The 23,467-nt window shown below is 34.4% G+C and overlaps 1 protein-coding gene across 3 annotated transcripts in view; it reads right to left on the reverse strand.

The window, feature by feature from the left end:
* NRDC (nardilysin convertase) overlaps nucleotides 1-23,467 on the reverse strand; it is a 101,825-nt gene that overhangs the window by 41,449 nt on the left and 36,909 nt on the right. For 2 of the 3 annotated variants that reach the window (XM_006934739.5, XR_002160860.3), the window contains exons 2-7: nucleotides 19,484-19,793; nucleotides 16,522-16,652; nucleotides 15,548-15,617; nucleotides 15,311-15,392; nucleotides 14,089-14,242; nucleotides 150-223 (exon numbers count right to left, since the gene is read on the reverse strand). In XM_006934739.5, coding sequence (XP_006934801.1) covers nucleotides 150-223; nucleotides 14,089-14,242; nucleotides 15,311-15,392; nucleotides 15,548-15,617; nucleotides 16,522-16,652; nucleotides 19,484-19,793 — 821 coding nt within the window. The remainder of the gene's footprint in view (nucleotides 1-149; nucleotides 224-14,088; nucleotides 14,243-15,310; nucleotides 15,393-15,547; nucleotides 15,618-16,521; nucleotides 16,653-19,483; nucleotides 19,794-23,467) is intronic. The other variant, XM_006934740.5, reaches the window with a different exon arrangement.

Consider the following 23,467-nt stretch of genomic DNA (forward strand, 5'->3'; position numbering starts at 1 on the left):
ATTTTAATGGTTCAAGAATATGACACATTTATTTTAATTTTGCCCTTTATGATAAAAGGATAAAATGGTCCAGTGATAATAATGATAAATGTGCTAAATACCTAGTCAATGCAAGAAATAGTCGTTAAGATATAAAGCACTTCTCTTACCACTATCAACAGCTTCAACTTCACGGTCAATTGCATCTCTGATCATTAGTGGATGGATGAAAAACTGAGCCCATCTGAAAAACAAAACACAAAAAAATCCTAGCATTTGTTTTTGTTCATCAAAATCTTTTCATCTGTTCATCTGTTTTTTTAAGAAATTTACTAAGTTGGAAATTTAGTTCATAATCATGATATGTAAAATCTAAGTAATATTCTGCATTTCTGTATTTTAAAGTCTACAAACTACCTTTTTTTCATTATGATCTATAATACCCATACAGAAAAGTTCATAAAACATGGACACAAAGACTAATGCATAGGGGCACCTGGGTGGCTCAGTCGGTTAAGCATTGGACTTTGGCTCACATCATGATCTCATGGTTCATGAGTTCCATCAAGAGTTCCAGCCCTGCTTCAGGGGACTTTGAGCCCTGCCTCAGGTGAGCTTGAGTCCTGCTTCAGGTGAGCATGAGCCCTGCTTCCCCGCCCCACCCTACTCTCTCTCCCTCTCTGCCCCTCATGGGATTCTCTCTCTCTCCCTCTCCATTGCACCCTCTCTCTCTCAAAAAAAAAAAAAAAAAAAAAAAAAAATAATGCATAACTACAAGGTAAAAGTCTGAGCGGCTACTACCCAGGTCAAGAAACCGACCCAAGCCAAGAAACACTGTCAGAACTCTAAAAGCACCCGGCACCTATATCCTAAATGTTATGATAATCACTTCTCTGCTTTATAGTTTGTACATATAAGTACATATATGTACTTCTAGACTAGTGTTTCTTGACCTTTCTTTTTCCCATTATCAACCCTAAGGAGACTTTTCAGATTTTCTCCTAATCACTCTCTTTGAACTCTTAATACCACAGATACACTGTTTATCTCTATGTCTATCTGTGATTTCATATAAGGTATATAAAGCCTACTCTTATTCAATGCAGGGTTACAAGTGATTAACTTTTTTAAGTTAAAAGTTAAAATTTTAAAGGCTAGCAAATATTTTACTTTGCTTTATAATTGTATTTGCTTTTTAATGTAATTTAAATTGTGATGCATCAAATTACATGTGTATCCATTTATTAATAATAGCAATGCAAATAAATTTTAATTAACATCTATTTTTCCAGCAAAAAAAAAGCAATTGAAAAAATTAATTTCCTACAATTTTTAGTAAACTTTTCACTTTTGCTTGATCCAAAAAGAAACTTCCAGCTTAACTGGCTACTAGATATTAAGACAATCAAAATTTTCCTTTCAGTACTTGGCATAACTAACGGGTTAAATAATTTGTTCAATTAAATAAAGTAGAATATTTTTATTTAATTCCAAAGTCATATACAAAAGCACAGAGTATCAATACCCACAAAGCAGGTAATGAAACCAACTGGCACTTGCAATGCAGATCACCTCTAGTGATGACTCCAAGATCAAGCAATCATTTCAAAGTTCTCCAATCATCTATGCACCAGTTTTGTAGCACTGACAGTGAATGTGCTTTGTATTATCTTCTATGAATTCTTATCACTGTAAATGGTGCTCACGTGAAACTCAAGTAAATTAAAAACAGAAATTAAATTCTAAGTAAAGATTTTGCCAACTAGGGTTAAGCTTTGGAGGGCCACAAACCATTATAATATTGAACATTTTTTCATCTAGAAAGAACCAATTTTTGCCACCAATGGGAACAATATGCTCCCTGCTGAGAATGCGTGTTCTAAACAATCCAGTTTTATTTTTTATTTTCTATAAATGGAAATATATTTTATGTATTTTTTATGTCTGACTTATTTACCTATTTATTTAATAGTCATCCACAATGGTACATGTGGCTATGGTTCATTTATTTTCACTGCTGTAGAATATTCCACTGCATGAAGTTACTCATCCAAGCTACTGCAAATGGTCATTTGGGCTGATTACAGGTTTAGACCATTACAATCAATGCTACCATAAATTCTTACAAATGTGTAATATGCACATTTGCACAAGTTTGTCTAGGTATAAATCTAGGAAAAAACTCCTAGGTAATAGTATATGCAAGCATATGTTCAACATCACTAGCTAAAACCAGAATTTTTATCAGCAGTTCCAATTCCTCCATTCCTCCAAAACCTCACCCTCACCTGGTATAATCAAACTTTAAAATTTACTACAACTTTCAAGAGTACAGTTAAATCTCATACTGGCTTTAATTTACATTTTCCTGACTCCTAATGAGATTGATTACCATTTCATACATTTATTAATCATTTGAATTTTTTCTTTGGTAAAATACTTAAGGCTTTTTTCTACTATGTTGTATTTTTTCTTGATTCTAATATATATTCATTTCATATAATATTTAATTATGTTACATACAATTATACATATAATCTAATAATTAAAAATTAATGACAGTTACTTTTAACTTTTTTAAAATTAAAGAATTATTTGGCGGGGAGTGGGGGCAGAGACAGAGAGAGAGAGGGAGAGAGAATTCCAAGCAGGGTCCGTGCTGTCAGCACAGAGCTCCATGAGGGACGCTTCAACTCACAAACCATGAGATCATGACTTGAGCCAAAATCAAAGAGTTAGACGCTTAACCCACTGAGCCACCAAGGTGCCCCAACAGTTATTTTAAATATAAGTCCTTGGTTATGTGTGTTGTAAATATATTCTTCTACTTTATACTTGTTTTTCCCACACTCCTTATGGTATCTTTTGATGAACATAATGTAGTATCATTTTTCTTTATTTTTTGTGCTTTTTGTATCTTGTTGATAATTCTTACTGGGGCTAAAGTTATACTCATCTCTAAAACTTTTAGTTGTACTTTTTACTTTTTGGTCTATAATCCACCTGGAATTGACTTTTTGTGTATGTTGAGAAGAAGTCAAGTTTATAGAAGCCCAATTATCTTGGAATCATTTCTTTAAAAAGTTCTTTAATCACTGCTACACAGTGCCCCTATCAAAAAGCAAGTGTCTACATATGTGTTGGTCTATTTCTAGGATTTCTGCTCTGTTCCATTGGTCTCTTTGCTTAGCCTTCTAATACCATAATGTCATAATTACAAAACAAATCTTAGTTATCTAGTAAGTCCTGCTATCCTGTTATTTTTCCTATGCAAAAATAATTAGCCCTCTGCCTTTCCTTATAAATTTTAGACTTAGTTTTTTTTATTTAAAACTACATAAATCTTCTGAGATCTTGGTTGCAATATCGCTGAATCAATACATTAAAGAAAACAGGTATCATTAAAAATAAATTAAGCTTCAAATCCATGAATAGTACTTTTCTCAAATTACTTAGCTCTTCCTTAAAATCTCACAATAAGGTTTTAATACATTCCCCAAAAAGAGTCTTTCTTTATACCTAATTTTTGGAATAATTTCTGAGTGTTTATTTTTTATAGCTTTAAAGGTATTTTAACTATCACTGCTATGGAGAAATACTACTGACTTTTATATATTAAACATTATCAATTTTATCATTTTTATTTTATGTATCAAGCCACACTAATAAATTATGTTAAAAAGAAGTGATCACAATCTGCATCTCCTTCTTATATCTGATCGCACCTTGAAAGCTTTCCAGGTTTTACCATTAAATATAAGGCTTGGTTTAAAATATCAAATATTGGGGCGCCTGGGTGGCGCAGTCGGTTAAGCGTCCGACTTCAGCCAGGTCACGATCTCGCGGTCCGTGAGTTCGAGCCCCGCGTCAGGCTCTGGGCTGATGGCTTGGAGCCTGGAGCCTGTTTCCGATTCTGTGTCTCCCTCTCTCTCTGCCCCTCCCCCGTTCATGCTCTGTCTCTCTCTGTCCCAAAAATAAATAAACATTGAAAAAAAAATTTTTTTTAAAAAAATAAAATATCAAATATCATCTTGAGAAAGTTGACTTACACTCTGTTAGCTAAGAACATCTTGATGACCAGATACTGAATTTCACCACATATTTTCTACATACATTTTTTCCCTTCAATCTGACAATGTGATGAACTGCATTAATTGATTTTCTCATGTTAACCCTACCTCATAATTTTCAACCCAACTCAGTACTACTGTATCTTTATTGCTATTTGTATGTGAGTATGGTCTATAGTTCTTTTTATATTACACTTTCTTATATCAAGAGGTCATACTACCTTCATAAATGAGGGAGGAATTATTTATTCCTTCAATTTTTTGTAGACCTCTAAACCTAAAAGTTGATTTTTGAGATTTTTGATTACACATTCATTTCTTTGTTATAAGATTATTCAAACTTAAAAAAAAATTTTTTTTAATGTTTATTTTTGAGAGAAAGAGACAGTTTAAGTGGGGGAGGGGCACAGAGAGACAAAGACACAGAATCCAAAGCAGGCTCCAGGCTCTGAGCTGTCAGCCCAGAGCCCAACACAGGGTTTGAACCCACGAGCTGTGAGATCATGACCTGGGCCAAAGTTGGACACTTAACTTACTGAGCCACCCAGGCTCCCCAGATTATTCAAACTTTTTAATTTCTCTTGTGTGGGTTTTATAAATTATATTTCTAAGAATTACACACTTCTCTTTTTTTTTTTTCACTTACTGGCATAAGTATTCAAAATATCTTATTATATTTTCAATATCTGAAAAATCGTAAGTCATATTCATTTTCATTCCTGACATCTGCAAGTTACTTTTTCTTCCCCTTGACCAGTCTCGTGAAAGGCTTATCTATTTCATCAGTTTTTTCAAGAACCCACATCTAACTTTCTTGAAACTCTGAGAAATAATTCACATACTGCAAAATTCCCCCTTTTAAAGTGCACAACTGGGGCACCTGGGTGGCTCAGTCAGTTAAGCATCTGACTTCAGCTCAGGTCATGACCTCACGGTTCAGGAGTTCAAGCCCCACGTCAGCTCTGTGCTGACAGCTTAGAGCCTGCAACCTGCTTCAGATTCTGTGTTTCCCTCTCTCTCTCTGCCCCTCCCCTGCTCACACTCTGTCTCTCTCTAAAATAAATAAAAATTAAAAAAATAAATAAGTGCACAATTGAACAGATTTACTACATTCACAGGATTGTGAAAACATTAACACTAATTTCAGAAAATTTCATTGCCCACTAAATAAACCCTATACCCGTTAACAGTCATTCCCTTTCCCCATGTTCCTAGTCCCTGGCAACCACTATTCTACTTTTGGTCTCTACGAATTTATCTAATCTGAGAACTACAGACTAAAGAGACATACTGCATGCAATGCATGTACCTTGATTGGATCATAGATCAAAACAGCTAAAAAATAATTGGAGGACAATTCAATTTGAATACACTCTATATATTAATGTAAGGGACTATTAAATTTTCTTAAGATATGGTATTATGGCATTGTAGGAGAATGTCTGTTTCAATAGGAGATGCACATTTACGTATTTAAGGGTAAAGTATCATGAAGCCTGATTACTTTGAAATTGTTCAGAAAAAGAATATATAGAGAGATAAAGCAAATGAACAAGAAAATGTAATGGGTATCATTTGTACTATTCTTTCAACTTAAAGGTTCAAAAAATTATAGAAAGATATGTACTGATACTATGCATTTAAGTGAAATAGTACATATGGTATGATAATTCTGTTTTTGTAAAAAGAAATACACACACACACACACACACACACACACACACACACAAACATATAATGTTAACTGCTATAACAAAAGGGCCAAAAATGTCATTACTCAATCAAAACAGAAGTTTATTTCCTGCAACTTTGACAGTCCAGGCTGGATTGAACCAGATTAAGTAGGTAGCTCTCCTCCACTCAGACTTTCAGGGACTCAGGCTTATAATGGCACTGTTGTTTTCAACATGTGACTTTCAGAGTCATTTACTTTCCAGCTGAGGTGTAAGTTCAGACATTCTCTCTCTTACATTTACACTTCAATGGTGAGACTTTCCACAAGGCCACTCCTTGTTGTTGCAGGGGAGGCTGAAATTTTTCATTCAAGTTGGGCAGCCATGTCCCAACTTCAAGTCTTAACACTTGAGAAGAGATTTCACTGGAAAGCAAGTACTCTATCAGTCATTAAAAAAGGGAACTTGGTTTGGGGTGCCTGGGTGGCTCAGTCAATTAAGCGTCGGACTTTGGCTACGGTCATGATATCACGGTTCATGAGTTTGAGCCCCACACTGGGCTTTCTGCTCTCAGCACAGAGCCCGCTTCAGATCCTGTCTCTCTCTCTACCCCTCCCCTGCTCACACTCTCACTCTCAAAAATAAATACACATTTAAAAAGAAGAGGGTAGAGGGTCTTGGCTCCTATGCTGCTTCCAGCCCAAACCAGTTTGTACTCATCCTTCAGGTCCTAGAAAACACACCTCCTTCATGTAGCCTCCCTCGATTTCTTTTTTTTGTGAGTTCCTTTGAAATTAAGAATTGATGCCACCTAATGTCACTTAGTTAAAAAAATTTTTTTAATTATTCCAAATGTCTTCCCTTTGCTGGTTTGGATGTTTTACACTCAAATCCTGTTCTTTTAGAAGTTACCCTAGAAAATATTACATGCATCCTTTTAACTTTTAACGTATCAATGTCTAATGTTAATCAATACCTTACCCCTCAAAATACCTTTTACTGCATTTACCATTACTCCTGACTGATATGCCATTGTTGCTTTAATTTTGTACTTTTAAATTTTCACTATTGTTTTAATCAATGTTCATTTATATTTATTCACATAAAATGACTTTCATTGTTCTTTTTTTCATCTCTGATCTTCATTTTCCTTCTGCCTGAAATAAATTCTTCAGAAATTTCCTTCAGTAAGTTGGCTGGTGGCAAACTTAATTGTGTATCTGAAGGTCTATTCTTGAAAGATATTTTTGCTTGGGGTACCTGGGTGGCTCTGTCAGTTGGGCATCCGACTTTGGCTCAGGTCATTATCTCATGGTTTGTGAGTTCAAGCCCTACATCAGACTCTGTGCTGACAGCTCAGAGCCTGGAAACTGCTTCGGATTCTGTGTGTGTGTCTCTCTCTCTGCCCCTCCCCTGCTCGTGCTCTGTCTCTCTCTCTTTCTCAAAAATAAACATTAAAAAAAAAAAATTTTTTTTTAAAGATATTTTTGCTTGGTATAGAATTTGTGGTTGGTAGTTATTTCCTTTCAGGCTATTGCAGATATCCAACTGTCTTTAACCTTTCACTACTCTGAATAGTCATTTATCAATCTAATATACCTTTGAAGGAAATTTGACCTTTAACCTGGCAAATATTTCCTATATTTGGTTTTCTTCAAATCACTATGTTTTTCTACATATGGATTTCTTTAATTTTTTTAAAGATTTTATTTTTAAGTAACCTCTACACCCAATATGGGGCTCGAACTTACAACCCCAAGATCAAGAGTCGCATGCTCCACCAGCTGAGCCATCCAGGCACCTCTGGATTTCCTTTAACGTCCACCTTTGGAATTTGTTAGGTTTCTTTAACCTTTAATTTGATGTTCTGGGAAGTTTCCAATGATCAACCTTTCAAATATTGTGTCTTCTCTATTTTTCTCTCCCACCTTCTAAGACTCCAAGATATACTGACATTTCTGCTATATCCTTTATGCCTCTTTTCTTTTTCTCTGTATTTATTCCCCCCTCTTTATGTTGCATTTGGAACATCTTTTGGCCTTTCAGCCTTTCAGTTCACTAATTCTGTCTTCAACCGTATCTACTCTTTTCTTAAACCAGGGAATTAGGTTTTCCTTTTTTTTTTTTTTTAAACATTTACTTATTTTGGGGAGAGCACAAGTTGGGGAGGGGCAGAGAGATTGGGACAGAGGATCTGAAGTGGGCTGTGTGCTGACAGGCTGACACAGTGAGCCCAATGTGGGGCTCAAACTCACAAACCGCGAGATTATGACCTGAGCAGAAGTCAGACACTCAACCGACTGAGCCACCCAGGTGCCCAAACCAGAACTTTAGGTTTTCAATTTCAATCATCCTATCTCAGTTCAAGATATTCTTTTTATTTTTATTATCCAAATCTCATAGGTCATGTTACAGTTTCCTATTCCTTGCAACTATATTCAAACTTGTGCCTTCTTTCTTTAAAAACAGAAACTGCAAACATTTTTATAATTTGTGTCTAACCATTCCAATGCCTAAGATTTCTAATGTATTAAAAATCTTTATTTTCTCTCTCTGCCCTTCCACCTTCTCTCAATCCAAAATATATAAACATTTTTTTTTAAATCCTTGTTTTCTGTTTTAACTCATGTCTTGTTTTGTGTGCCTGCTTACGTTTGACTAAATGCTGATCATTTTACTTGAAAAACTATTTATAGGAGCAATGCAAAGCCTAGGATGAAGAATTTTCTTTTTCTTTTTTCTCTTTTGCACATTTATTTGAAGTACAACTTACCAAAAAAAACCCTATATATATTTAAAACACACAATATGATGATTTGATTACGTATCCTTTTGAAGTGATTACAATTAACACATCACCCTACATAATTTCCTCTTTGTATGTGTGTGAAAGTTGAAGATCTATTCTTTCAGCAAACTTCAAGTGTACAATACAGTATTATTAACTATGGTTCCCATGCTGAACACTTTATCTTGAGAACTTATTCATCTCATAACTAAAGACATGTGCCCTTTGACCACCATGTCCTCATCTTCCCAGCTTCTGGTAACCACCATTCCAGTCTGTTTCTATAGAGTTTGGATTTTCTTTTCCTTCTTATTTTATTGTTATTATTATTATTATTATCATTATTATTATTATTATTTTATATTTTTTCTTTTTGGTGCCACATATGTTAAGATCATACAGTTTTTGTCTTTTTCTGTGTGGCTTATTTCACTTAACTTAATGTCCTCTAGGTTCATCCCTGTTGTTGCAAACGGCAAGATTTCTCCCCCCCCCGCTTTTTTTTTAAATGTTTATTTATTTTTGAGAGAGCAAACATAAGCAGGGGAAGGGCAGAAAGAGAGGAAGAGAGAGAATCCCAAGCAGGGGCGACCTGATAGGGGGCTCAATCTCATTACCGAGAGATCACATCAAGAGTCAGAGGCTTGGGGCGCCTGGGTGGCGCAGTCGGTTAAGCGTCCGACTTCAGCCAGGTCACGATCTCGCGGTCCGTGAGTTCGAGCCCCGGGTCAGGCTCTGGGCTGATGGCTCGGAGCCTGGAGCCTGTTTCCGATTCTGTGTCTCCCTCTCTCTCTGCCCCTCCCCCGTTCATGCTGTCTCTCTCTGTCCCAAAAATAAATTAAAAACGTTGAAAAAAAAAATTTTTAAAAAAGAGTCAGAGGCTTAACCGAGTCACCCAGGCACCCCAAGATTTCCTTCCACCTTATGGCTGCATAATATTCCATTGTCTATATCTATGTAGACATATTTCACATTTTCTTCATCTATTTATCTATCAATGCAAGCATTTTCTTTTTAAAGAACTTGTGTTTGCTTCTCTCAGGCATCTGAGAACACTACCAGTTCTGGGCCACTTTAATTTACAATGAAGACTTGAAGTTCACCAGAAAACTCAGGCATTTTGAGAATAGGCTGTAATTTCTTTGGATGCCTGATCCACTTCCTCAACCTGAGTCCCAGATTACTATAAGGAAGATCTCCTGTTAGATACCCCACTTTGTGGGTATTCAGGGTTTTGATATTTCTTGCTCTTGCCCTGAAACGCTGATGTAGCCAAGTCCAAATATATTGAAATTAGCAAATGCCATCAGGGCAAAAGCAGCTTCCATTCTCATTTACTTACCAGAGTAAAAATTCAGTCATTGCCTCAACTTTTTACTTATATGATCCAAGATATTAATAAACAATGTGACCTGTGTGAAGGAATTGGATTTACTGATCTATTAAAAAATCCTAGCACTTAATACATGCTATAGGAGTCCTTTCCAAATGATCAAAAGACTTTTTATTCCTTAGTAATTGTAGAAGTATATTATATAAATTATAGTGGATACAATACTTAATGCTCTACCACTATCATTTATGTCATAAATTCATGATGACATTCTAATTATTTTCTATTAATATAGTAGCAGTCTTTTTATTTCTGGTAGCTTCTTTTTTTCTAAGTAGAAACAAATGTATAAATATCTTCTGATTTCTTACAGCAGTCCTCAAATCAAAAATGGATAGTCTCCAAAGAAGAAATGAAATAAGTTCTTTAACTAGACTTTACACCATGCTTCATTAACTCTGAGGTGGTCAGAATTTATTCAACATACTCTTCACCTAATCTTTTTTCCATCAAAATAGGCTTTTTCCTTCTTTACATTTAGATATAATCAAATGTGGGTATTTTCAGTTTAGGGGTATTGTTATTTGTTGTTTGTTTTGGGGTTTGGTCTTTTGGTTTTTGTTTTTTGGGTTTTGGTTTGTTTTTTTAACCAAATATAAAGTCATGAGAATTCAACTTGACTACCGCTCAAGATTTCTCCACATTTACCAATATCTGTTTGGATTTTGTGAAATCTTGGGAGCTAAGAACTTTGAAACAAGAGCAAACATGCAGTCATCCTCAGAGTATTCTTGATTTTATAAGTTCACAGGAAAGATAATCTTGAACATGATTTGCATTGCCTTAGTTGATTAGTTTTGTCCCTATCTTTTGGTTATTTTCAAATTAAATGTTTAATTACAGAAACTAATACACTGAGTATCAAATGTGTGTGCTATGAGCATGTTCTAAAGTATACAATTAAAAACAGCTAGTTTTTAAATAGTTCACTGGGGGGCGCCTGGGTGGCGCAGTCGGTTAAGCGTCCGACTTCAGCCAGGTCACGATCTCGCGGTCCGTGAGTTCGAGCCCCGCGTCAGGCTCTGGGCTGATGGCTCGGAGCCTGGAGCCTGTTTCCGATTCTGTGTCTCCCTCTCTCTCTGCCTCTCCCCTGTTCATGCTCTGTCTCTCTCTGTCCCAAAAATAAATAAACGTTGAAAAAAAAAAAAAATTTAAATAGTTCACTGAACACAGGCAGCCATATTAGAGATTAAGGAAGAAAAACTAGAATGTTGTATCCTATTATAAATGTTATCAAAGTAATATTGTCAATTTTAATGGTATTTTAACACTGTTTTAGCAAAAGGGTTGTTTACTGGGGATAGAGGAACATAAATATTTATTCCGTTGAGAAGAACGGCATATGCTTTCAACTTATGGGTCAAAATCTCTTAATGGAAAAGACAATTTCTTTAAGAAAACTGAATTTTTGTCATGTTTTGAGAATTTTCTGGTCATTTATGGGTTAATTTTATGGTAATTTTTTCTATAAAGAAACAGTATTAATTCACTCAACAAATATTGGTATAGATTATCTATCAAATTCCGGATGCCGGAGAGATATCAACAAATAAATAGATAAAAATCCCTGCCCTCAGAGGGCTTACATTATATTGATCAAATTCAAGATTTCTTTTTTTATATTTCAATCTTATATTTATCTAGAATTTTCTAGTGTAGACTCTGGTCTGCAACCTTGTGACATCAAAACTCTACTAACACATGGACAGAAACTTTCTGGAAAACAATTTTACAGTGAGTATCAAAAGCTTTAAAAAAAAAAAAAAAAGCCTTGCACATGGAACATTTTCCAGAATAGATCACATACTGGGATACAAATCAGCCCTCAACAAGTACAAAAAGATCCAGATCATTCCGTGCATATTTTCAGACCACAATGCTATGAAACTCGAAATCACTCACAAGAAAAAATTTGGAAAGACCACGAATACTTGGAGATTAAAAGACATCCTACTAAAGAATGAATGGGTTAACCAAGAAGTTAAAGAGGAAATTAAAAAGTACATGGAAGTCAATGACAATAACACCACCATAGCCCCAAACCTCCAGGATGCAGATTTGATCCCTTTTGGGTCAAAAGAGGGATACAGCAATCCAGGCCTTCCTAAAGAATGAAGAAAGGTCTCAAATGCACAATCTAACCTTACACCTTAAAGAGATGGAAAAAGAACAGCAAATAAAACCCCAAACAAGCAGAAGATGGGAAATAATAAAGAGTAGAGCAGAAATCAATGATCTCAAAAAAACAGAACAGATCGATGAAACCAGGAGCTGGTTCTTTGAAGGAATTAACAAAATTGATAAATCCCTAGCCAATGTGACCAAAAAGAAAAAGGAAAGGACACAAATAAATAAAATCAAGAATGAAAGAGAAGAGAGCACATGCACCCCAATGTTTTACAGCAGCACTATTGACAACAGCCAAAGTATGAAAAGAGCCCAAATGTCCATTTACTGATGAGTGGATAAAGAACATGTGGTATATTTACATACAATGGTGTATTACTCGGCAATCAAAAAACTGAAATCTTGCTATTTGCAACAACATGGATAGAACTAGAGGGTATTATGCTAAGCGAAATTAGAGAGGACAAATATCATATGACTTCACTCATGTGGAATTTAAGATATAAAACAGATGAACATAAGGGAAGGGAAGCAAAAGTAATATAAAAACAGGGAAGGGGACAAAACATAGACTCTTAAATATAGAGAACAAACTGAGGGTTGCTGGAGGGGTTGTGGGAGAGGGGATGGGCTAAATGGGCAAGGGACATTAAGAAGGACCCTTGTTGGGATGAGCACTGGGTGCTAGATGTAGGAGATCAATCACTGGATTCTACTCCTGATACCATTATTGCACTACATGCTAACTACCTTGGATGTAAATTTTAAAAAATAAGTAACAGAAGTATTCAAAAAAATTCAAAAAAAGAAAAAATCCTTAAAAATGCACATGCAAAAAAAATACACATGCATGAAAAAAAATACACATGCAAATATACTCAGCAATTTTACTTCCTAGAACTTAATTAAAAAATAATTAAAGATGTGCACAGAGATTAGGATATTCATCACAGCATTACAAATACTAAAAACGGAACACAGGGGCGCCCAGGGGGCTCAGTCAGTTGAGCGTCTGGCTTCGGCTCAGGTCATGATCTCACAGTCTGTGAGTTTGAACCCCGCGTCAGGCTCTGTGCTGACAGCTCAGAGCCTGGAGCCTGCTTTGGATTCTGTGTCCCTTCCCACCCCCCCTCTTTCTGCCCCTCCCCCACTCACGCTCTGTCTCTGTCTCAGAAATAAATAAACGTTAAAAAAAAAATTTTTTTTAAAAACTGAACATAATTCAACTAACCAATCATATGTAACTTGTTAAACAGATTGTTATTCCTTATACAATAAAAATAACACACAATCCCTTAAAATTAGGTTTTATAAATTACATCATGATGTATAAAAATGATAGGTCTTGTTTAAAATATAAAAAGGAACCCATTCACATGTGGAATTTAAGAACCAAAACAAACAAAGGGAAGAAAAGGGACAACTCAAAAATCAGACGCTTAACTAACTACCGAGGGGAGGTGTGTAACAGGATGGGTCAAATAGGTAAAGGGGATTAAGAATACACTTATCTTGATGAGCACTTAGTAATAGTTAGAATTGTTGAATCATTATACTGTACACCTGAAATGAATTTAACACTGTGTATTAACTATACTGAAATTAAAATTTAAAAATTAAAATAAAAATATAATAGAATATGAATAATAATCCTAAATACATTTAAAAATATAGACGACCATACACCAAACCATTAACCATAGTTATCCTTAGATATCAAATTAGGAACAATCTTACCCCTTTTTTGCTTCTGTTTTTCCATATTTTCTACTAAATTAGAAAAAATAATCGCAATAATGAGCCAATAGAGTATACATTATTTATAAAACTCAAAGGTGTTTAAGGGTTTCAGTGTAATCTTCAACACAAAGACTAAGTATATTACAGAACAAGAGCCAAGGTGCATTTAATAGTTTGCTCACTTCTCCAGATAAAGTATGACAATTCTACAGAATTAGAGTACAGCTTGAAAAGAAATACCATAGAAAAATGCCCAATGTCTCCATTTGTAAAATGCCGTTAGATAATTAAAATAAAAATACATTTTGAGTTAGTTACCTATCGAGGGCCTCCTTGAAGTATTTTCTCTGGACATCAAATTGAAAGACTGTACGTTCACAATCAGTTGAAGCATTATCACTACCCCCATGTTTCTTCAAGAAGGCATCAAATCCATTTTCATCTGGATATTTCAAGCTACCCATGAATACCACTAAGTGGAAAGAACACAAAGTCAAAGAACACAAAGATGTAGACAATGTTATTATCAACAATGAAATTTCTCATGTGCAAAACAAAACAAACAGAAGAAATATACCAACATACTAACAATGCTTATGTCTGGATAATACTTTCTTCATTATATTTCTGCTCTTGTAATTTTCCATAATGCTCATCTATTAGTTTTATACTAAAAAAACTAAGCACTTTATTTTTTAAAAATATTTATAAAAAGGTTAAAATGTAAGTATTAGCATATATGCAGATTGTTACTATGAAAGTCCTAAGGTGCATGTTTACCCTCAAATAGCTTAGAAAATCAGAATATAAATATATAATTCAAGAAAACAAATACAGACTTAAATTTATAACTGTACAGCAACCACACAGGTTTTATTTAGGTATATTCATAATTAAACTGAAGATTTTGTTTTGTTTTGATATTAATCATGCCTTTTTATTTTCTGTATTCCCAATGTTTGACAGCCTGGGGCATTGCTAACCCTGGAAGAGGCAGTCCTTCCCAAGGTTATAAGATTCTTAGAGATGGGCAACTATCTCCTGATCTGTTGGCCTTACCATACCAGAACAATAATAAAATCTACATTTTAAAACAGTTTTATAGGTGGGCTTCATTCTAACCCACAAAATTATACAGTCAAGGAGATTAAAATTAAGTCTTCCCCTATGATATTAATAAATGTTCTTCCTTCGGAGCGCCGGAGCATCTCAGTCAGTTAAGTGTCCGACTTCTGCTCAGGTCATGATCTCACAGTTCTTCCCAGTGTTGGGCTCTGTGCTGACAGCCCGGAGCCTGGAGTCTGCTTCGGATTCTGTTTCCCTCTCTCTCTCTCTGCCCCTGCCCCACTTACACTCTGTCTCTGTCTCTCAAAAATAAATGTTTAAAAAACTTTTTTTAAATAAATAAATGTTTTTCTTAGTCTTTTCTCTTATTAAACATATCACATTTCTATAAAACCAGTTATTTATCTTTAAAATCAATTTGTACAAATTTGGAGGAAAAAACACACTCAGGAATAATATTCTGTAAAGATCTTACTGTGTTCCAAAAAGTGTGCCAGCCCAGGCAGGTCATCTGGATCAGCAAAACTCCCAACTCCAACACAAAGAGCCGCTGCAGACTGGAGTAAGTAGAACACATGCAAATAGTGAGTCAATCCTAAAGGAATAACACTGTCATCACATATTAAGGATTCACTTGGAGATGGATGTTTCCAACAGAAAGTAATAAAATTCTTTCCCTGAGAATCAGGAGGAGCAGCATAGTGAAACTCACCAGAACTGTGTCAGTTTCACCCTGCTGCTCCTCCTCTTGCCATCCTCCCAAATGCTGAACAGGTGCAGACCTAAGGGAAAAAGCAGAAACAGAAAAAAAAAAAAGGAAAGGGGACTAGCCAGCCCACCCAAATATCATTTCCTGCCAGCATTTCAGAGTTCCAAACCAAGTATGTTTCCTGACTTAATAGATTTTGGAAATCTGCAGAAATAATTTATCTAGGTAGATTATTTCTAAAGATCTTAGCAATTAACGACTATGTGTTCAGTAACTCAGTTATCAGAGGTGAGACTTCTCAATATGTTACTCAGAAAATTTTGTTTTTATTAAAACAGGGTAAAAAATAACATGTCAGGAAAACATTTAATAAAGATAGTAAATGGTTAAAAAAGAAAGTCTTTATTAAAAAAAACTACAGAACTAAACTTTAAAGAGGCTTTTTAGTTCTTCTTTTCTTATTGATGATATACAGAACATATATCTGATCAGTAGGTATTCTCCCAATACCTTGGGCAAATCAGAGTTTTTAACAAAATGGATGGCCAACAGGTATACCAAATTATGCACTAAAAATGATTAGGGTATACCATTATGTGATTGTACATTAAAAGACACAAAACAGAAGAGGAAAATAGTCAATTTGAATCCTTGAGGATAGGAAGTTGAATTATTAGCTTTCCCCACATTTTAGAAATGTCAATTTTAAAAGGCTAACATTTGGTGATATAGACTGTTTTGATAAATGGTTACTCCTCTAAAAAGAGAGCTTTCAAAAAATAGCATGTACCTGGCATAAAGCCTGACCATGTGTCATAAATGGAAAATATGTTTACAGAAGAACCAAACAGCCTCATTTTACACTGTAAATCCCATTTTGAAGTTGTAGGCACATAAACTCAGTTAAAAAATAGGGGACTATCCACTTCTTCAAACTACAGTCTAACCTGTTCTGGGATGTTTAATAGGTGCCTAACCTGCTTTCAGCTCCAACTACCCCATAAAGATTTCTTGCTTCGACCAGGGTTGAAGACATTTTTGTATAAGATGACTTAAACCACAGTCTATCAGTCAGCTTTGACCACAGCAAAAACAGGCTCTGCGATTGCTAGAAAAGAAATTCATACTTGAGAATTATCTACCCAAGAAATTCATACTTGAGAAATTCATACTTGAGAACTGACTTAAGAAAACCCTGAACAAATCATAATTCTGTATGTATCATACTTAAATTTCAACCTTATTAGTTTATCAAACCTTTCAGATCAAGAACAACTTCCTTTTGGGAAGATGAAGATGGAGAGGGCTAAAAATGATGCCTCAGGTAAGTAGTTAATTCTTAATTAGGTAAATGTTCTCCAAAAACCTCAAAATTATTTCTTCCCGCTTCTTTTATTAACTTTCATATTTACTTTAAACAAGATCCACATTTTTCAAATAAAAATTAAACCATAAAATCACTGAAAAACCCTAAGCTACTCTTTAAGCCATCTCTTACATAGACTATTTCCCTTTTGCATACACTTATTCATTCATGAATATAAATCATTTCCAATGTTACAATCAGTCATAGGATCTTTCCTTTCACTAGTATAACCACTCCATCTGAATAAACAATTTGATTTCATCTTCAAACTACATTAGGTTCCTGCATTCCTTTCTAATATGATCTAGAACATTAGCAATCAATATCTTATGAGGGAATATATCAACTGAGTTTTCAGAAAAGAAAGGCAGCATCTAAACCATTTTTAAACGAGCACTAGAATCTGATCTTACTGTTCTAAAAAAGGTAAACATTTAGAGTTTGATCCACCTAAGCAAAATAAAAAGGGGTACCAAAATACTGGATGCACATCTTCATTAGTCAAAGGGGCTTACAACCCCTATAATAAATCTAAAGTATTTTACTATGTCTTGACAATAAAATCGGCTGTCAAAACAAGTCTTTAACCCTAGAGTTTTACTTATGAGTTGACAGATGATATAAAGAAATCTAAAGTATGGAAAAGTTGCTAACAGATATAGAAGGAAACTTTTAGATAGGAAATATTCACTTATTCAGTTATAACATAATCAGTTTTAGAGCTAAAATAGGACTTAAAAATTATGTATATAATCTAGGGACACCTGGCTGGCTCAGTCAGTAAGAGTATGTGATTCTTGAACTCAGGATTTTCAGTTCACATCCCACATTAGGGTAGAGATTAATTAAAGAAAAAATAAAATCTTAAAAAAATAATTACCTATATAATCTAATCCTGTTGTTTTAGAAATAAGAAAATGAAAAGGCGTAAAACCATCCAGATAGAGACAGAGCCAGAATTAGAACTCAGGTTTCCTGACTGTCAGTGTTCTTTTCACTTTGTGACTTATATAATTTCTTCCTATTATTGCTCTATTTGGAATTATGAGATCTATTTTAAATTAATGTATTAGTTCCCAATTTATTTATAAAGACCTTAATACAAAGTATCAAGTGGCATATGTATATATATTCTTTTCCTTTCAGTATTTTGGTTTTTATAACCAAAGTTTTCCAACTAAAACCACTTGTCCTAACGTGTTACCCCAAAACAGGCATTACTCATAATCTACATAGCAAGGGGCAAATAGCTTCTCACAAACATGACTCAATCCCCTTTCAACAAAAAAGTGAAAAAACTGGTACAATCTTCTTTAAGAAAGTAATTTTTCCAGGAAGAGTGACTATCAAAAGGATTTACTCATAACATATTTACACTACCTATATCTCACATCTTTTTATCTCTGAAGGCTGACCACCTTATGGTAGAATACATTTGACATCTATATTTTAGTCTTAATAATATGAACCTTACTTCATTTGTATGTTGACTGTACCATGTTGAATATATTATCAGTATTCAAGAAACTAGCTTTAACAAACATTTGCTGATCAATCCCACTATAATGCCTCCAAAATATTATCCTCTAATGTAGGTACTCCCTACTGCAAAATGGAGGCATTCTTTAAAAGATATCTAGAGAGGAAAATTCTCCTTATCAAGCCCTATTGATATATTTACTTATTGTTATTTACTTGACCCATGAACAACATAGGTTTGAACTGCCCAGGTCCACTTAACTTGTATTTTTCAATAGATACAACACTGTAAATGTACTTTCTCTTATGATTTTCCTCATAACATTATCTCTAGTTCACTTTACTGTAAGAATACAATACATAATACATATACAAAATATGTGTTAATCAACTGTTTGTGTTATCAGTAAGTCTTCCAGGGAAAAGTAAGCTATTAGTAGTTAAGTTTTAGGTGAATCAAAAGTTATACATGGATTTCCAACTGCACAGGAGGTTGGGGACCCCTAAACCCCACATTTTTCAAGAGTCAAAGTTCAACTGCCCATTTTTATTTCAATTCCTCCAACTTACTTGGTGCCTCCCCATAAAAAGAGAAAAAATACATGAAATTACTAAGCGGAAATTATCCATGAGGATGCTTAGAACCATAGGCCCAGGTGAGAATTCTACACTACCCTGTTCTTTTTCCAGTCCCTCCAAGGATAATATACTCTCCTATCCCTCTATTCCAAGCTAAGAATTGCACAGATCCTCAAATATTACCAGTGAAAACCTCTGAGACTTATGATTATGAGATCATTACATTTTGAGTTTTTCTTTATCTTCCATTCATTTCTTTTTTATAGATATATGAAATTTATTGTCAAATTGGTTTCCATACTCCATTCATTTCTATAATGAGCTTTTATACTTTCCTAATCAGAGCAAAATGTTTTTTAAATATTATTTTTATACAGAATAAATAGACCTTTACTAAAGATCAAAAGATAAATATATACTTCCTTTTTTACATTAAGAAATAAAACATGAATTTAGGACTTATCCCAAAGAATTCCCAAATCAGAAAAAGACATAATAATAGACAAGATTCACACCTGTTTTTCAGTGGTTTTCTTTCTAGCTTCTGCCCTCTCTTCTAATTCTTCTAATTCATTATCCTCAGTATCAAGATCCTCATCATCATGTTCATCCTCATCATCAAACTCATCTTCATCATCAAAACCCTCTTCATCATCATCTTCTATTTCAGCTCCAGAATCTTCATCATCATCGTCGTCATCATCGTCTTCTTCTTCTTCCTCTTCGTCGTCTTCCTCATCATCTGTTGCATCTCCTGTTTTACCTTCCATATTACTTAGGTCTGAAATCAAAAGTGCCTGCAAGCCATTCCGTAATTTGATGTACCTAAAAAAAAGAGGAAAAAAAAATCACAAACATTTTGAGTCAGCTATTCATTACGTCACACAAGTAATCATCTTAGCAGAATTTAAAAAACAAAACAAAACAAAAAAAAAAAAATACGGGCTCAAACTCACGAACCATGAGATCATGACCTGAGCCAAAGCCAACTTAACCTACTGAGCCACTCAGATGCCCCACCATACTCTTATCAGACAAAATGGACTTCAAAACAAAGAAAGTCATTATATAATGATAAAGGTGTCAGTTCATCAAAAGATGTAACAATTGTAAATATGCGTGCTCCCAACACCCAAGCAACAAAATATATTAAGTAAATAATAACAAATCTTAAGGGAAAAATAGACAGCAATACAATAATTATAGGGGAATTCAATACCCCACTATCAGTAATAGACAACTCATCCAGAAAGAAAATCAACAAGGAAACATTCGAATTGAACCACACTTAAAAACAAATGTACTCAATACACATACAGAACATTCTATCCAACAGCAGCACAATACACATTCTTCTCAAGTGCACATAGAACATTCTCCAGGACAGGTCATATGATAGACTACAAGATAAATCTTAGCAAATTTAAGATTGAAATCATACCAACTATTTTCTCTAACTACTATGGTATGAAACTACTCATTGACAGCAAAAGGAAAGTGAGAAGTTCTACAAAATTGTGGAAACTAAACAACACACTTCTAACCAATTAAGTCAAAGAAGAAATCAAGAGGGGAATAAAAAATTATCTCAAAACAAATGAAAATGGAAATACAACATATCAAATACTGTGGAACACAGCAAAAACTCTTCCGTGAAGACAGTTTATAGCAATAAATACATGTATTAAGAATTCAGAATGAGGGGCGCCTGGATGGCTCAGTCGGCTAAGCTTCTGACTTTGGCTCAGGTCATGATCTCACAGTTCGTGAGTTCAATCCCTGCATCAGGCTCTGTGCTGACAGCTCAGAGCCTGGAAACTGCTTTGAGTTCTGTCTCCCTCTCTCTCTTCCCCTCCCCCTCCCTGCTCATTCTCCCCTCTCTCAGAAATAACATTAAAAAAAATTTTTTTTAAACAATCAGAAGGATCTCAACCTAATTTTGAACCTCAAGAAACTAGAAAATAAGAAATTAAGCCCAAAGTTAGCAGAAGGAAGGAAATAACAAAGATCACAGCAAAAAAAATATGCAATGTCAATAAAATACCTAACCTAGAATAAATGGATACATTTCAGAAACACAACCTATCAAGACTGAATCAGGAAGAAATACACAATCTGAACAGACCAATAACAAAGAGATTGAATCAGTAATCAAAAAACTCCCAACACAAAAAACTCTGGCCTGACAGAATCACTGGAGAATTCTACCAAACATTTAAAGAAGAATTAACACCTCAAATCCCCCTCAAATTCTTCTAACATAACAAGGATGAGGGAACACTTCCAAACCAGTTCTATGAACCTACCATTACTCTGATAAAGAAACCTATAGGCCAATATGCCTAATGAATACAGATGCAAAAATTCTCATCAAGATATTAGCAAACTGAGTTCAAGAATACATTAAAAGGATATACACCATGACTAAGTGGGAGTTACTCCTGGGATGCAAGGGAGGTTCAATACATGCAAATCAGAAATGTAATACATCACATCAATAAAATGAAAAACAAAAATCACATGATCATTTCCATACACACAAAAAAAGCATTGTATATTATTTACATAACACATCCCCTCATGATGAAAACCCTTAATGTACTGGGCATATAAGGAACATATCTCAGAATAATAAAGGCCACATGTGCAAACTCACAGCTAACATTATAGGCTTACCTCTGAAATACAGGTCAATCCCAAACCACCACAATAAAGTACGTATCACAATAAAGTGAGTCAAATGAATTTTTTTGTTTCTCAGTGCATATAAAAGTTATATTTACATTATACTGTAGCCTATTAAGCAATAACATTATGTCTAGAAAAAAAATGTATATGCCTTAATTAAAAATACTTTATTGCTAAAAAAAAAGCTAACCATCATCTGAGCTTTCCGCAAATCAATCACTGATCACAGATCACCATAACAATTATAATAATGAAAACATTTGAAACATTGTGATAATTATCAGAAACATGAAGTGAGCAAACGCTGTTGGAAAAATGGTGCCAAAAGATTTGCTTGACACAGCTTTGCCACAAACCCTGTATTTGCAAAAAATGCAGTATCTGTGAAGTGCAATAAAATGAGGTATGCCTGTATACTCGGTGAAAAACTGAAAGTATTTCCTCTAAGGTCAGAAACAAGGATGTCCACTCTCACCACTCCTATTCAATATAGTACTGAAGCCCTAGATAGAGCAATTAGGAAAGACAAAGATAAAAAAAGCATCCAAATCATAAAATAATAATTAAAAACCACTACTATTTGCTGAACATATGATCTTAGAGAAAATCCGAAAAAAACAATCCAAAAACTACCAGTAAACTGGCAGGCTACAAATCAACATACAGAAATTAACTACATTCCTTTACAGTAATGACGAAGCACCTGAAAATGAAATAAAGAAAACAATCCCATTCACATTAGCATCAAAAACAATAAAATACTTAATAAATTTAAGCAAGGAAGTGAAAGATCTGTACAATGAAAACAATGCTTTGCTGAAAGAAATTTAAAAAGATGCCAATGGAAAGCCATCCCATGATCATGGATCAGAAGAATTAATATTGTTAAAATGGCCATACTACCCAAAGCTATTTATATACTCAATGCAATCCCCATCAAAATATCCAAGACATTCATTCATCACAGAAATAGAAGAAACAATCCTAAAATTTGCGCGGAACCACAAAAGACCTTGAATAGACAAAGCAATCCTGAGAAAAAAGAACAAAGCCAGATGTATCATACTCCTGGATCTCAAACTATACTACAAAAGCCATAGTAATAAAAATAGTATGATACTGGCACAGAAATAGACACATCAACCAGTAAAACAGAATAGAGAGCCCAGAATTAAATCCCTGGATATATGGTCAACAATACTCAACAAAGGAACCAAAAATACCCAATGGTGAAAGGACAGTCTCTTCAGCAAATGACACTATAAAAACTGGAGAAACATACGCAGAGCAGTGAAACTGGACCCTACCTCACACCACTCACAGAAATTGCAATGGATCAAAGACTTAAATATAAGACCTGATACCATAAAATTCCTAGAAAAAATGTAAGAAAGAAGCTCACCACCATTGGTCTTGGCAATGATTTTTCTTTTCTTTTTTTTTTTTTACATCTATTTATTTATCTAAGTAATCTCTACACAACATGGGGCTCAAACTCATGACCCCAAGATCAAGATTTGCACACTCCACTGACTGAGCCAGCCAGGCACATCCCTGGCAATGATTTTTCTATACAATGCCAAATGCATAAACAACAAAAGCAAAAAACAAATGAGACTATATCAAACCCAAAACCTTCTGTACAGACCAAGAAACAACTAACAACATGAAAGACAACCTACAGGAGAAAATTTTTACAAACCATATACTGAATAAGGTGTTAATATCCAAAATATATAAAGAACAAAAGTCAACTTAATAACAAAAACAATTCAATTTTAAAAAGGGCAGAAGAACTAGATACTTTTCCA

The sequence above is a fragment of the Felis catus genome, chromosome C1 (genome assembly GCF_018350175.1).
Source record: "Felis catus isolate Fca126 chromosome C1, F.catus_Fca126_mat1.0, whole genome shotgun sequence".
In the NCBI taxonomy this organism is placed as follows: Eukaryota; Metazoa; Chordata; class Mammalia; order Carnivora; family Felidae; genus Felis; species Felis catus.